We start from the raw sequence: 17753 nt of genomic DNA, 5'->3' as shown, positions 1-17753 counted from the left end.
CCTGAAAATGGAAAAAGTTAAGTAACTTGTTCAATGTCAAATTTTTCTTAGCACAATGAGTATACTCTCACTACTCTACGTAATCTATATCATACGCCTCTTTTTGCACACTAGTGCCCAATGTGAACTATTCTTTCATTCTATTCCTTTACAAATTTTCCCCTTAAAACAGTAAACTCCATGAAAGTAGGGACTATGTCTATGTATTCACTGCAGTATCCCCAGGGTCCAGCATAAAGTCTGAATTAGTTTTTAAATAAATAATCTGCAGTTTTACTATCTCATTTTGCTACGTTCATTATATTTATTTATAAATAAAAATTCTATTTCCCATCTCATAGTCCCATGTCCAAAAAGAGGCAATAGTACACTGGCTACCAGAAAGTCGTCTTGAAGCAATTTATGAAAGCGGTAGTGCTTTGAATCTAAAAGCAGGAACCACTCAATTGCACTGATACTTCTAATAATCATTTCATAAATTCATCTTGTTTCTTAATCTAGATTACACGCCTTTTGCAATACAGGATATTTCCATTCTTTTTAGATACTGAAAAATTCTGATAGCTTGTTAATGATATTTGGGTTTATTCCATGAAGGGTATTGGTCTATAGTTTCCTCCCTCCCTCCCTCTCTTCCTTCCTCCCTTTCTTTCTCTTCCTTCCTCCCTCCCTTCCCTCCTTTTTCTTCCTTCCCTTCCCTCCTTCCTTTCCCTCCTTTCTTTCCTTTCTTTTTCTTTCATTTTTTCTTTTCCTTCCTTTCATTTTCTTTTGTAGTGTCTTTGATAGGTTTGATAGCAAGATAAAACTTATTTCATAAAATGAATCAGAAAATGTTTCCTCCTCTTGTATTTTCTGGAAAAGATTATGAAGAATTGGTTTTAATTCTTCCTTAAAAGTTTGGTAGAATTCTCCAGTAAGAGTATCTGAGCCTAGAGATTTCTTCTTTGGGAGTTTTATAATCACAAATTTAATTTACTGAACAGCTGTTAGTCCATTTTGTTTTGCTACAGAAGAACACCTGAGAGTGAGTAATTTATAAAAAAAAAAAAAAGAAGTTTATTTTTATTTAGCTCATGGTTTTTCAGGCTGACAAGTTCAAGGACATGGCCTTGGCTTCTGGTGAGGGCTTTCATGCTGTGTCTCCACACAGTGAGATGATTAAGGGGGAAGGAGACCTGCAAAGAAGGGAAAACCTGAGGAGTATCCTGGCTTTGTAACAACTTACTCTTTCAGGACTAGTCCATTCCCTAGAGAACTAACCCAGTCTCCCAAGAGCAAGAGCTCACTCACCAGGCCATTCATGAGGGATCTGCCCTCATAACCCAAACACCTCCCACTAGGCCTCACCTCCCAACACTGCCACATTGGGGATCAAATTTCAACATGAGTTTTGGTAGGAACAAACTAACCATTGCAAGTTCCATAGGGCTATTCACATTATCTATTTCAGAATGAGTTGTGATTATTTGTATTTTTCAAAGAATTGGTCCATCTTATCTAACTTGTAAATTTACATGTGTGGAAATGTTCACAGTATTCTCTTATTATCCTTCTGATGTTTGCAGCGTCTATAAGTGATATCTTTGTTTCTGATACCATTTTTTCTGATAAGTCATTTCTATCTTTCTCTCAGTTATTTTTCAACTTTATTGATCTTTTCAAAGAACCAGCTCTTTGTTTCATTGATTTTCACTATTTTTCCTGTTTTTAATTTTATTGATTTCCACTCTTTATTTTGCTTGTTTTTGTGTTGATTTTGCTCTTCTTTTTCTGGGTTTGTGAAATAAAAGCTTAGATAACTGATTTGAGACTCTTACACTTTTTTAACAAATGTATTTAGTGTTTTGTTTCCTCTCAGCATTGCTTTATCTGGTCCTGTCAAATTTTGACATGTTGTATTTTCATTTTTATTCAGTTCAATGTACGTTTAAAAATTTCTTTAGAGACTTCCCCTTTGACCCACAGATTATTCAGAAGTATGTTGTTCAGCTTCCAAGTGATTGGACATTTTCCTATTATCTGTTACTGATTTCCACTTTGATCCACTGTGGTCAGAGAACACACTTGTGTGATTTCAGAATTTTATATTAGTGGAGGTTTATTTTATGACTCAGGATATGGCCTCAGTGTGTGTTCTGTGGGCACTTAAAAATTTTTTAGTCTGCTGTTGCTGGGTGGCATGTTGTATAAATGTTGATTAGACCTTTTGGGGTGACGGTGGTATTCGGTTCTTGCTGATTTTCTGTCTAATTGTTCCATCCATTGTTGAGACATAAGTATTGGAGTTTCCAACTATAACTGTGAATTTGTCTATTTCTCCTTTCAGTTATATCAGTTTTTGCTTTACGCATTTTGCAGCTGTCTTTTGGTGCACACCCTCACTTACACTGTTGTGTCTTCTTGGAGCATTGACCCTTTTATTGCAATATAATGTACCTCTCGGGTAATGTTTTTACTCTACAGTCTACTTTATCTAATATAAATATAGCAACTCCTGCTTTGATTAATGTTTGCATGATATATCTTTTCTAATGTCTTTACTTTCACATTGTCTATACTGTTATAAATAATGTAATTTTCTTATAAAAAATACAGTGAAATAATTTTTTTAATTCACTCTGCAAATCTGCCTTTTAATTGGTATATTTAGATCATTTACATTTAATGTAATTATTGGGAAGTGAAGGTTTAAGTCTGCCATTTTATTTTGTTTTTTGTTCTCCTTGTTTTTCATTTGTTTTCTTTTTCCTGACTTCCTGTGAGTTAGTTACCTAAACATTGTTTAGAATTCCATTTTGATTTATCTATAGTATTTTCTGAGTGTATGTCTTTGTACAGCTTTTTAGGGGTAGCTCTAGGCATTATATATATTATATATACATAACTTAATACATCCTCTGTTGTCATCATTTTACTAATTTGAGTAAAGTGCAAACTTTACTTCTTTCACTTCCCTTTATCCTCCCCATTTATAATTGCCTAGTATATTTTCTCTACACACACTTAGAACTATATCAATGTTGTAATTTTTGCTTCAAATGTCAAACATAATTTAGAAACTCGAGAGTAGAAGAAAAGTATATTGTATTTACCCATGTGTTTTAGTCCATTTGGATGCTATAACAAAATACCATGAACTGGATAATTTACAAATAAATCTATTTCTCAGAGTCCTGGATCAAGGCACCAGCAGATTCCGTGTCTGGAGAGGGCCTGTTTTCTGGTTCACAAATGATGCCTTGTAGCTGTCTCCTCACATGCTAGAATCACTCCCAAAGGCCCAAGCTCTTAAAATCATCACATTTGTGATTATGTTTTAACATGTGAATTTGGGGGAGACACAAACAAAACCAAAGCAGCATGTTCTTTCTCTCATCCTGGTATTTCAAGATTCTTTCTTATATTGTTTCCTTTTGTTTAGAGACCTTCTTCCATCTATTCTTTTAAAGTAGATCTGCTAATGACAAATTCTCTTAATTTGTTTTGCTGAGTATAGGATTCTAGGTTGACAGTTGCTTTTTTTTTTTTAGCACTTGAAAAATGTGTCACCGCCTTCTGGCCTGTATGGTTTTTGATGTGAAATTTGCTGTTATTCCAATTCCTTTTCCCTTACAGGTAAGGCCTCATTTCTTTTCTGCTGCCTTCAAGACTTTTTTGTCTTTAGTTTTCAAAAGTTTGATTATGATATGTTTTGATGTTGATTTATTTGGGCTTATCTGTTTAGGGTTCATTCAACTTCTTGAATCTATGGGCTTATATCTTTTGCCAAATGTGGATAGTTTTAAACATTTAAGCTTTTGAGTATTTTTCAGCTCTGCCCTCTTTCTCCCCTTTTTCCAGGACACCATGACCTGAATATTAGATCTTTTGTTATAGTTCCACCTGTCTCAGAAGCTATGTTCTTTTTATTATTCAGTCCATTTTATTTGTGTTCAGATTAGATCACATTTACTTTTCTATTTTCTAGCTCACTGATTCTTTCTTCTAATCTGTCTATTCTGCTGTTTATTCTATTCATTGACAGTTTTTGTTTTTTATTTTTGAGTTGTAAAATTCATTTGGTTCTTTATATCTTTTATTTCTTTGCTCAGATTTTGTTTCTTTGCTGAGATTGTTATTATTTTTATTTGTTTTAAGCATATTTGTAATTGTTCCTTAAAACATTTATATTGGCAGCATTTATATGCTGGCTAATCTTTACTAGCCAATTCTAACTTTTCTATCATCTTCCTGTGAATGTCATTGATTTGCATTTTTTATTCAGTTTGAAATCTTCCTGGTTCTTGGACTGACAAGCAATTTTCAATTGAAATTTGGTAATTTGGGGAATTAGCACATGAGACTCTGGATTTTATTTAATTCTTCTGTTTCAAATGTCTTCCTCTGACACCACTTCAACAGGGTGGGAGGGAACACCCTCTCATCCTCCCAACCAACTCACAAGATTTTTAATAAGCATTAAATGTAAATATGGGAATGAAAAACTATAAAATGGTTGTCAAATGTTAGGCATTACTATATTGCAAAAGTTCGATGTGAAATCTGTCTCCTGTTTAGTAATTATAAATTCTTTGGGGAAGAGGATATCTCATATTTTCTCACTATATTACTCTGTAAGAATTAGCTCAAATGGTAAAACTAAATTCTTTGTTCTTAGAGATACATTCTAGATGTTAATATTGACTACCAGACCTAACACAAAAACAGCATCTGATCCACTATTTAACAAGCAAACACATTAACAGCTAATTCATGCCCCTTGTCATTACATTCATGTGTATGTAAATAGGCACAAGTACTATTCAAATAGTCTCTGAAATACTTGGAAGTCTTTGAAGGTAATGTAGACTGGGTATGTTTTGAAGACAGAGATGTCAGAGAAAAGGAAAGGGATCCATTTCATTGAAATTTTTAAAAAAATATGTTTACATATATTGTGCAAGTCACTCTGTAAATAAAATATTCCCTCCTTGGGAAACTGATAGTCCTACCTGGAAAGACAAAACAGCCACGTGAGTTCGTGTAGTCAACTCTTCTTAAAAGCAATCTTTTTTATTTTTAAAGCTTTACAAAACACAAATGAAAACATCTCTTCTATTTAATTTAATTCCCTAAACTAATTACCTCTTCTTTTTCTATTCTTGGAGAAAATAAAAAGCAAGTGGTTTTATTTTCTATAAAAAGTATTTCAGTAATTATAGAGCAGTCAATCTATACTTTAGCTTTTATATAAAAGACAAAAGTATTGTCTTTGCCTAGAGATAAACAGCTTACTTTTCCAAAAAGAGAAGTTAAGATTGATTGGATTAAAAATAAAATGATTCAGAGGTAATGAAAAGATCCTGTGTGGTAAATGAATGAAACTTGTCATTGCTGTGTGATGACACTAACTGTAATACTTTCTAATTAACTACCACTGCTCACCAAGCATCTGTGGATTACAACTTTGGTTTTCTATGTAGTTTCTACTCAATGAAAAATGGGCTCACAACCAACTCCCTATTCTGATCCTCTTTGGGACTAATAAATTGGCATTCTGATTTACAGACAAACTCCTGTGTATTGAATAATGCGAGCCTCTCCCCTAGAGAGGAATCACCTCCCAGCATGCTGGCAAGTATTAAGTTTCTAGTTTTGCAAAGCAGAGCATTAACCTCTGAGATGTACCATGCCACGGTTCATCCACCTTTGTAAAACCCTTCTGAGTGTCTAGCTGGCTTCACAGACATGGAAGAATAAAGTACTTTAACGTTCCTAACATTAATAAGGAATTAACACTGAAATCACCTAGCAGATCACAAACATGTAAACAACCCACTGCCAAAATATTTTTAAAACATACAAAATTTTAAATTAAATGCTTTTCACTCATAATGTAGAACTTATAACTTTTGAGTGAATGTGTGCTAATAAGCTATTTAAAGATTTCAGTTACTTTCTTTAGTAACTGTGACTGCATAAATGAAAAGCATTTTGTATCTATGAATGCTTAAAATTCATTGTGGAAACTAGGCTCCAACAATAAAACAAATTCAACAAATATTTATTCTATTTGAAAATTTCATCAAAATGTCCCAACTTTCTGTACTATTGAATTAGAAATTAATGTACATGCAGTTACCTGTGTTGTTTTTACTCATGAAACTTTATTTTCGTTTAATAAAGGTGTGTATTTGGAGGACAGAAAATAAGGGCACTATTTTCTGTACATATTCCTCAGGTAATGAATTGACAGAAATGTGATTTGTAAGTTAGCGATTTTGAATACTGTAACTTTCTCTGAAGTTTCAACATGCCACTTTCACTTTAAGGAAATGAAGTGAGACGCTCTCTCTGTCACAGTATTTTACTTTCACCAGCACTACTTTGGCAGCTACTTTTACTGAAACACATTATTAATTTCCAAATGTATTTTTGTTGTGAATTCTTTCAAGAAATAAAACTGTTTTGGAAATAATCTAAACAGTACTTTTATGAAGGATCAATTGAATCTTCTATCTTTTAGGAACATTTTAAAAATGAGTATTCTTATTATTCTAAGACCGTAGCACTTTACTGTAAACATTATACACTGGCTCTATGAATGCCAAATTCACAAGAAAGAACAATCACAAATTTAAGCATTTTACTATGAATTAGAAATTATTACAAACTGTATTTAACAAAATATGAAATTACAAAATCAGTTCTCTGACATTTACTTACTAAATTGGCAAAAAACTGAAAGAAGACTGAAAAAGAAAAAAGAAAATAAAAAATGAATAGTAGGCAACAAGAAAGAAACTCATTTTTAAAAAGAAAAAAAAATCACATTAGTTAGAAATACATATAAAAAATGCAACAACTGGCACTTTGTGAGTCTGAGGCAGAAGGACTGCTTGAGGCCTAGAGTTCAAGACCAGCCTAGGCAACACAGTGAGACCCTGTCTCTAAAAACATAAAAAATAAAAATGCAAACACTGGCCAGGTTTAATAGAAATATAGGAACATTGGGGAGATAAGAATACTGGGAAGATAGCTATTCTAATATCCTAATTCTAGACAGTATTTTGTACCTTAAAAACTCACAAAAACTGTATTTTGGTTTTAGTTCACTTAGAACCAGATGGTAATATGCTAGAAGCTCATACATAATCTTCACCCTACTTGTTTTTGGTAAACTAGAAAGCATGCATGGGTACCTAGAAAAGTTACTTAGGACTATGTCAACACTGGAATGTTGCTTTTGTGAAGCCAGACCACATTTGTTTGGCTCTGGGTGTAACGAGTTAATACTGAAGTTTTAAAGGATTTTGCAGACCCTTGCTTGTGCTGGTCTCTAAATGTACCAGTCCAAAAGCAGAATTTAATATGCTGAAACACTCAAAAGTGAATTCTAAAAAGAGCTTAGTAAAATTGCTTTAAAAGATTTACTTTACTTTTAAAAGCATCTGTTGCTCCAGGTGCATGGTTTTTGTCTGGATGAAACTTCAAAGCAAGCTTTCTATAAGCTTTTTTCAAATCTTCATCACCAGCATCTTTCGTAACTCCAAGTACTTCATAGTAATTTTTACATTTGTTTATGCTGTGAACAAGAGAATGTGTTATAATGTAAATTTCAAGGAAGAAGGTCATGTAATATCTCTACTTTTTAATTTATTAGAAAAGTACACAGAACTATCTATTTGTGGATTGTTTTCTCCAAACTAATCATAGCTTATCCCTTTAACGGTCAGTTTACTTCATTCTCTGACCCTAGAATTCCTGACCCTAGGTCAGGAATGACCATAGGTCATTCCCCCAACTTCTTCCCAAGTCTAAGAAGAGTAAGCCATGAGAATAGTGCAGTTTATCACTACAGAGAAGTAAAGTAAAGCAAAGGCCATAATAATTGTGGATGAAGAACAGTGTATACACTGTAACTAAAATGAGAAGAACAATTTTTTTAGTACTCTTATATGGATAATAATACCCAATAAAATGTAAATGCTATGTAAATAGTTGTTATACTCTATTTTTTAATTTGTGCTATTTTTTATTATTATATTATTTTTTTCCCAAATATTTTCAATCTGTGGTTGGTTTAACCCATGGATGCAGATTTGTAGACATGGAGGGCCAACTGTATTCTCTTACCTTTCTAAAATATGAAGAATTCTGTTCCAAACTATATTTTGTCCCAAAGTTTTCACATAAAGAACTGTAGAATTTTATTATGCTGATTATTTTATACAAATTATTTTATTTACTCTTCTTTGGGGGGATACTAGTCCAATTTCAACAATGAGGAAACCAAAGCTTTGAGTGGTTAAGTTAATTGCCTAATACATAACCAAGTAACAGAGGGACATAAGGATTTATTTCTTCAACAAAAATTCACTAACCATCTACTTTCTGTTAGGTACAATTTCAGATGCTACAATGGTAAATAAAACAGTCAAAAATCCCTAATCACATTAAATTTACAATTCAGAGAGGGACAAACAATAAACAAATATATAAGCTAAATATAAACTACATCAAATGGTGATAAGTATATGGAGAAAAATAGGGTAGCAAAGAGAAACAGAGAATGGAGAGGTAGGTCTGCTATTTTAAATAGCGTAATAATACAAGGCCTCGAAAAGTGAGGATTCAAATCTCCATTTGTCTGACTTGAAAATGTTACTGTCTCAGAACCAGAATAAAGAAGAAAAGGAGCCTTTTCAGACTCCAGAGTGACCATCATCTTCCTTCCTATTTCCTTCTTATAATCATTAAGCAGACTATCTTCTCTCCTAAATATTTACAAATGCTTTTGGTGCTCAGAACCCTACTTCTCTGACTCTCTTCTTGCTTAGATAGTTTCTATAACTTCTTCAGACCTCAGCTTAGCTCTTCTGTTTCTCAAGAATCCAAATGCCTCAGGACTAGGTTTGGGACCTGTGTTAAATGCTCCAAAGCCCTCTGAACTTAGCCTTATCCCAACAATTACTACAATGCACGGCAGTTGCCTGATTATTTGTCTGACTACTCTTCTAGACTACAGGCTCTTTGTTTACCATGTGTTGGGTGGATGGATGGATGGATGGGTGGGTGGGTGGATGGATGGATGGATGGATGGATGACTGTTTCAAATTCAGGGCAGAAATAGTGGGGATCTGAAAAGTCACGTTCAGATCAAAGGTGACAAATGCTATAATGAAAATGTAGCTGGCACCAAAAATCAATGTAGAATAGAAAAGAACCAATTAATAGAAGTAAAACAGATTGTGAGACAAGGAATAGAGCTAAGAATATGTACAGATACTATCTGGATGCAGAAAACAAAAGGTAGTGATATATTAAATACTGAACAATCCTACAGCCATTACTATTTGGTTTGAATGCATAAGATGTTTAATTGTGTTCCAGATTAACCCTATAAAATTTTTTTAATGTATCTTGAGCACAAAAGGCTGGGCAATAGAAAAGTGTAGCCCAAGAGAGGGTTGCTGGTAGGGAAAGCAGGCTAGCTTTCGCAATGCTCTAGATATGGGTCATAAAGCTAAGAATTGCTACAGACAAAAAAATATATAGATGGAAAAAAACAATTATTTCACTAATTCTTAGTTGTCTATCTAGCTCCACTGTATCTTCAATGCACTACATTTTTCATGATTTCTCCTCTAGGAGGAATTCATGAGAAGCCAGCAGTTATAAAGTCATCATCACCAATGGACAGGCTAAAGACTATTTCAAGTAATGCTCCAAATATATTCATGCACCTAATTTTTCACACCCAAATGAAAAACTGGCATTCATGTATCTTTCAGTCATATTGTTGTTCACCACGTTCCTTTTCACCAGCCACATGTATCTGCCACACTTTTCACAGTCTGCTGCTTTTTCAAAGATTCAAACCTTCTCTAGCCTCACCAAAGAATTAAAAAAAAAAAAAAAGAAAGAAATTAAAAAAAATTTCCTTGTAACCATTACAAGGAAATTATGTACAATAAGGTCAAAATGGTCTGGAGCTCAACAATGGGAAAAGTATGTCTGGTCCAGCCTTTATGTTTTCTTTTATGTGCATAAAAGCATAGTGGGTAGGAGAGGAGGGTCACCCTTCAAATCTCCTCTTTTTATGTGCTATAGTTAATTATTTAGACAGACTCCAAATTTAATTGGTATTTAAGGAAATATTTATTCCTGAGACAAAGGATTATTTTATAAGTTTAGCATAATGATTTTTCTTCTTCTCATTTAAAGAAATGGAGCTTAAATCAAATTTTAAATTCAAATCCTCATAATTCAAATGATTTAACAGTTGTACATAAGTGTTCCTAATTGATAAATATAATGATATTCATTTAATGACTTCCCACAGATCTTGTGAATTTTTAAAATACAAAATGGTCTCTTTTTCAATAATATATTAAAAATTTCTTCAAGTAAGATCCATGACAACTTTTTCTCAATTATTTTTCAATATATATTTTCAATATATTTCAACTCAAAGACAACAAACGGTGCCAAGTTTCACCGAATATTAGTTTACCTATTCTTCAGCTCTTACTTATGCAATGGATGCAGTATTATTGCATGGCTTCTCCCTATTGAGCCAAATTGTCACTGAGCAACTAGTTTGTATAATCATGCTAAACAAGATAACATGGCTTTCTGCAGAAAAATCCCCTGTGTACAGGGTGAAAGAAAAAACAAAAGCATACATCATGTGTTTGCTAGTGATCTGTTCCCTCACTAACACTTAGGAAGGCTAATATGATGAGTAAGTGTTATGTGATTTCAGCTAAGTAACTCTTACATAAGGTACTGACCAAAGCATTTTGAATAACTTAGGAATTGTCTTAAAGAAATCTCCAATCAGATTTAGTCCCCAAAACAAAAAAATTACATTTATTTAATAAAAAAGTTATTCACCAGAATTATTAGAATTATTCACCAGAGAATCAATCTCTAACACAAGTATGCTACTAAGCTAATTCTTCTACCCATAAAGAATTCGTGGTCTTAAACATGGCGGGGCCCTCAATGCTAAATCAGCAATTTTTCCATTCTCTTTGCTTTGCTCCTTTGCAATATTCTATACTTTTACCACTTTCCTCAAGCTTTCACCCTTATCTCTTTTCTTCTAACTCTCAAAACACAATCTCATCTCCAATTTTACTGAGAAAATAAAGGCCAACAGATAAAAATTCCCTCAACGGTTCATGTTTCCATCTGTCCGACTCTGGCCACGTACAAAGTGTATTCACACCCACCACTGTCTTTCATTCTCCCATTCTCAAGGTGTTCTCCTGCCTAAAGCCAGGTCTTCTGGGCTTTGGAAGCCCCTCTCCCCCGCATATATATAAAATCAATGTAAGAACAAAGAGATTTATCATTGTAAACCCTTCCTTATTGCTACCACACCTTGGGCTACTCATCGTTGTCTTTCAAAGGCACTGGTAGAGGAAATGAAGAAATAAAAGATTGCTTAAAATAACCCAGATTTAGGAGATTCGTATTTTCCAAAACTTTCAACCATAGCTTTTCAGTGAACTTCCAAATATATAGGTGATTCTATATTCTTAAAAAAAAAAAAAATCAGAAAAATTATATATACTACAATTTACTTTTACTTTGAGTCCTTCATTTAGAATATGTTCTTCCAACATAAAGTAATTTCTATAAGAAAATACAACTTGTTTTAGGATGTGGTTTCCAGGAATGTGTTTCAGCATGTTGCTTACTCAAAACCTTTCTGGAAAAAATTCAAGAGTAAGTCTCTCTTATTCATTTATTCAACTCTCTCACACAGTATTACAGTTATAAAAGTGTTTAGCAGCATTATTTATATTCTCAAAGTGCTTTACCACCACTCATGCTAATCAAATACCCTGGATTATGGCTTTACCATGACTAGGGAATCATCTTTCCTCACTGTGATCACACTACAATAAAATGCTACAATCAACCTTTAGCATTTTAAATAGGTAGGGAAAAAAGCAAAATATACTGACATTTGAAAATTGAGATGTGGTGACAAATCACTTTCCTGAATAAATAAAATTTGTATCTCAAAATATACTTAAATTACAAATTGTGGTAAGTAAAATAGAGAGAATGAAGGAAAAAAGGGTGAGAAAAAAATAAGATTAGAAGAGAAATAGGCTAGGCGCAGTGGCTCACACTTGTAATCCTAGCACTCTGGGAGGCTGAGGCAGGAAGACTGCTTGAGGTCAGGAGCTTGAGACCAGGCTGACCAAGAGCAAGACCCCATCTCTACTAAAAGAAGAAAAAATTAACTGGGTGTGACGGCACGTGCCTATAGTCCTACCTACTCAGGAGGCTGAGGATTGCCTGAGTCCAGGAGTTGGAGGTTACAGTGAGCTATGATGATGCCAGTGCACTCCAGCCCGGGCAACAGAGCAAAACTCTGTCTTGAATGAATGAATGAATAAATAAATAAATGAGAAACAGACAAAAAAGGGCCAATGGAGAAAGAGAGATTTAATCTAACTAGTTTTAACTAGTATTCACTTGAGTTAGTTCACTATAATTCACTCTTCATGAGAATTATCTGATTAATCACTGTTCAATTTATCCCTAAACTTTACTTTTCCTAGCAGACTAACATAAGTACAACATCAATACAGCTTCCTTAGGCTTTAGCAGAAAACAAAACAGTCTTTTGTATAGTGTTTCATACTCAAAGTTCCATTTTACTTCTTGAAAGCCTTTTATTATTTATAAAATAAAGCCAGATACCCAAAACCCAATTCATAATTTTTCAATTATATATAATTCTTCTGCTTTAAGTAGAAGCATATCATGAGCTGAAACTAAAATAGAGACAGAATAATCAGAATAAGAAAATATTAAAAAGAGAATATTATGGTATCTACATATATATGAAGACAGCCTTAAAAATGAATATAATTTTTAAAAAGCCTTCATTAATATAAATAGAAAATTGAAAATACTGTTGCTATTACATTCAATGTTCCTCTCACATGAAATTCTTCCATTTTCATCTATAGATAAGATAAAACAATTCTTCATCCTCTTTTAATATTGCTATATAAACAATGTCATTGTGTCAAAAATTGAAATTACTTTTCTTTTAAGAAATATTATTTGGAAGCAGTTTTTTTTTTTTTTTTTTTTTTTTGAGACAGAGTCTCGCTTTGTTGCACAGGCTAGAGTGAGTGCCGTAGCATCAGCCTAACTCACAGCAACCTCAAACTCCTGGGCTCAAGCAATCCTCCTGCCTCAGCCTCCCGAGTAGCTGGGACTACAGGCATGCGCCGCCATGCCCGGCTAATTTTTTTCTATATATATTAGTTGGCCAATTAGTTTCTTTCTATCTATAGTAGAGACGAGGTCTCGCTCTTGCTCAGGCTGGTTTCGAACTCCTGACCTCGAGCAATCCGCCCGCCTCAGCCTCCCAGAGTGCTAGGATTACAGGCGTGAGCCACTGGGCCCAGCTGGAAGCAGCTCTTTAACTTAAACTTACTTTAAAAAACAGAATTATCCATAGAGTTGGTACCTTATAGAATGATTTTATAAGGAATATGAAGCATAAAACATACTCAGTTCAATTTCTTGAAGTCTGTTCTTCTAACAAGTTATATTTCAAATACTTTTTAAGGTGTTATAACATCTAAAGATTATATTAGAATTAATTATGGCTAAGATATAAATCATACCTGAGAACTCCATCCACTTGGTCTTTGGTATAGCCTTTTCCACCTTCACCACTGCCAGACGTGCTGTCCTTCGTGCAGTTAGGCTTGCTCTGATCACCACTACTGGATGGTTTTCGGCAATGAGGAATATTTCCAGCTGTGCTTCCATTTTTCATAATTACTTCCAATAGTGCTGTAGAGAGATAAAGTATACTGTCCTTGTTTATATTAGGGCACATACACAAGATCTTGACAAGTTATAAAGCAAATTATCAATTGTGTTCTCGAAAAAGATTCACCATGGGGTCTTTTTAAATAGCAAGCTACTATTATTATATTACTACTATTACTACTATTACTATTATTATTATATTACTACTATTACTACTATTACTACTATTACTATTATTACTACTATTATTATATTACTACATATTATTATATGTACCTAACTGTTTATTACTACTATTACTATTATTACTACTATTATTATATTACTACATATTATTATATGTACCTAACTGTTTATAGAACACTACTCATCATGAAGTAGAATGTTAAGAAATTTAAAGATAATAACTTGAAATTATTAACATTTGATTATTAATGACACACTTTTGTTTGTATCATGTGAAACTGTAGAATACCAAAGAAAATGAGATAGTCTTTAAAGCAGACAATAAGATCATCCACAAATAAACAGAAATTAGACCTATTTCTCCAAAGCAACAATGGGAGCCAAAGACACTGGAATATTATCTTCAAAATGCTCTGAAAAGAATAAGTGTTAAGGTCTGCACTAATTTTCCAGAAAGTGCACAAGATAAAAATATTTTCAAATAGATAAACTGAGAAAATTTATCATTAGAAGACTTTAACTAGAATATGCTGTAATAAATATATTTGGGGCAGAAGGAAAATGATTCTAGATAGCCTGAGATGCAAAACGGAATGGCGAGCAAATACTGTAGTGAATGTGTGAGTAAATTTGAACATTCAGTGTATAAAACAACAGTAAATAGATCTAGGATTTGCTTTAAAATAATCTGGGGAAGAAGGCATAAAAGTGGGGGTAGAAAGAGCGTATGAATAAGGTTGGCCAGGCATGCACACATGGTTAAAGATGGGGGTGACAGGGATTCATTATGCTATTTTCTTTCCCTTAATGTATGCTGGAAACTTTCCATAATAAAAATTAAAACTAAATATAAAAAAAATTAACAGAACTAAATGGAAAAAACAGAAATCTACCATCATCCACATTTCAATCAGTAACTGACAGAAAGTAAATTTTAAAAAATCATTAAGGATACAGATGACTTAAACATCTAATTTATCAAGCTTTATCTAAGAGTTATAACATTATACCCAAGTGGTCAATATTCATTTTTTATAGGCCCACATTATAGCTAGGCTATAAAGTTATCTTCTTCAAATCTCAAAGAATTAGTATCATATGTACCACATGATCTATGAACACAACACAATTAAATGAGAAATTAAATACAAAAAATGTAACTGCAAAAAAAATCACAAATGGATTGGAAAGGCAAAAAACAAAACAACAACAAAAAATCTAGACAACTCATATATCAAAGAAATAATCATAATAGAAATTACAAATTTGGAATTAAATGGAAATGAAAATTCTACATATCAGAACTTGTGAGTCAACAACTAGATATCTGCATGTAAAAAAATAACTTTGGACCCCTTCATCCCACCATACATGAAAATTATTAATAACTCAACATGAACCATATACCTAAATGTAAGAGCTAAAGCTCAAAACTCTTACAAGAATATAGAAGTAGGGTCAGGCACAGTGGCTCATGTCTAATCCCAGCACTTTGGGAGGCTGAGGCGGGAGGACTGCTTGAGGCCAGGAGTTTGAGAACAGCCTGGGCAGCATAGCAAGACCCGGTCTCTAAAAAAATTTTAAAAATTAGCCGGGTATGATGGCATGCACCTGTAGTCCCAGCTACTCAGGAGGCTGAGATGGGAGGACAGCAGAGCATGGGAGCTAGAGGTTGCAGGGAGCTACAACTGTATCACTACACTCCAGCCTGAGCCACACAAGGGAGACCCTGTCTCTAAAAAAAGAAAGAAAAGAAAGGAAAGGAAAGGAAAGCGGGAAAAAGGGGGGGAAAAGGGAAAGGAAAGGAAGAAAAAGAGAAAAGAAAAGAGAAAACGAAAGAAAATATAGAAGCAAATCTTTATGATCTTGGTTTAGGCAAAGCATTCTTAAATTTAAAAACAAAAGGAAAACATAGAGAAAATGGACTTTATCGAAATTTAAATATTGAAATACTTTTGTATTTCAAAGGCTACCATCAATAGAGTTTTGAAAAAAAACAATCCACAGAATATTTGCAAATCATATATCTGAGAAAAAAGTATTCAGAATGTATAAAGAATTCTTATAACCCAGTAATAAAAAGACCAAAAAACTCAAGCTAAAAAATGGGCAAAGGATTTGAATAGACATTTCTCCAAAACAAATAAACAAACAAATGGGCAATAAGTACCCAAAAAAGTTGTTGTTCAACATCATTAACCCTTAAGGAAATGCAAATCAAAATCACAGAAAAATAACACTCCACACCAACTAGGATGGCTATAATCAAAAGGATGGACAACAGCAAGTGTTGATAGGGATAGGGAGAAACTGGGACCCTAATACATTGCTGGTGAGAATATAAAATGGTACAGCTACTTTGAAAAATAATCTGGTAGTTCTTTAAAAGATTAAACATAGCTAGCATTTGACTCAACAATCTCAATCCTAGGTATATATTCAAGAGAAATAAAAACATACATCTAGGCCGGGCGCTGTGGCTCACGCCTGTAATCCTAGCTCTTGGGAGGCCGAGGCGGGCGGATTGCTCAAGGTCAGGAGTTCAAAACCAGCCTGAGCAAGAGCGAGACCCCGTCTCTACTATAAATAGAAAGAAATTAATTGGCCAACTGATATATATATAAAAAATTAGCCGGGCATGGTGGCGCATGCCTGTAGTCCCAGCTACCCGGGAGGCTGAGGCAGAAGGATCACTTGAGCCCAGGAGTTTGAGGTTGCTGTGAGCTAGGCTGACGCCACGGCACTCACTCTAGCCTGGGCAACAAAGCGAGACTCTGTCTCAAAAAAAAAAAAAAAAAAAAAAAAAAAAAAAAAAAAAAAAAAAAAAAAAAAAAAAAAAAACATACATCTATATGAAAACTGGTTCATAAATGTTCATTGCAACATTATTCATAATGGTAAAAAGTGCAAACAAATGTCTATGAACTGATGAATGAATAAATTGTGACATATCCAGAAAACAGAATATTATTCAAAAATAAAAAGAAATGAAGTACATGCTACAACATGGATGGACCTTGAAAACATTATGCTAAGTGAGAGAAGACAGGTACAAAAGACCACGTTTATATGATTCTACTTATATGAAATGTATGGAATAGGCAAATCTACAGAGACAAAAAATAGATGAGTCATTGCCAAGGCCAGGGAGAAGGGGGAAGGTGGAACTGAGGAGAAGTGAGGAGTGACTATTAACGAGGACGGAGTTTCTTTTTGACGTGAGGAAATGTTCTAAAATTGACTGTTGTAATGGCTCCACAACTCTGTCAATATACTAAAAACCCATTCAACAGTATACTTTAAATGAGTGAATTACGTGGTATGTCAATTACATCTTAATAAAGCTGTTATAGATATTTTTAAAGTTCCAGCAGTGCTATTGGCAAATTTGCAAACATGTAGATATTTACTTATTCACTTACATTTTATTTATACAGGAGAACTTCTTGCTACCATACCTTCCCCCTGGTTAATACATTTAAGAGATCATCAAAGACAGGAGAAATTTAGTTCTTATAATAATCTAGTTGTAGATGGTAAAGAAAAACAATTAGCAATCTATTAGTTATTAATGAGAAATATATATCATATAGTCAATTTTTAACTGTAGTTTACTCTGTAATGCAATCACAATGGAAACCAACATGGTCTAAGTGGTAGTGGTTCATAAAATTTGAACATGAAAAATTCTGTAGGAATTCTAAGGCAGCTTAAATTTTAAATTTCTCCAAATTCCCTTACAAACTCAGACAGGGAAAACTTCATTA

The 17753-nt window shown here is 33.5% G+C and overlaps 1 protein-coding gene across 2 annotated transcripts in view; it reads right to left on the bottom strand.

Moving 5' to 3' along the window:
* Positions 1-17753, bottom strand: part of DNAJB14 (DnaJ heat shock protein family (Hsp40) member B14) — a 44346-nt gene that overhangs the window by 14914 nt on the left and 11679 nt on the right. The window contains exons 2-3 of one of the 2 annotated variants that reach the window (XM_020284609.2): positions 13650-13821; positions 7419-7564 (exon numbers count right to left, since the gene is read on the bottom strand). In XM_020284609.2, the coding sequence (XP_020140198.1) occupies positions 7419-7564; positions 13650-13821 (318 nt within the window). The remainder of the gene's footprint in view (positions 1-7418; positions 7565-13649; positions 13822-17753) is intronic. The other variant, XM_020284610.2, reaches the window with a different exon arrangement.

The sequence above is a fragment of the Microcebus murinus genome, chromosome 29 (assembly GCF_040939455.1).
Source record: "Microcebus murinus isolate Inina chromosome 29, M.murinus_Inina_mat1.0, whole genome shotgun sequence".
In the NCBI taxonomy this organism is placed as follows: domain Eukaryota; kingdom Metazoa; phylum Chordata; class Mammalia; order Primates; family Cheirogaleidae; genus Microcebus; species Microcebus murinus.
This window is presented reverse-complemented; position numbering and strand designations above follow the sequence as displayed.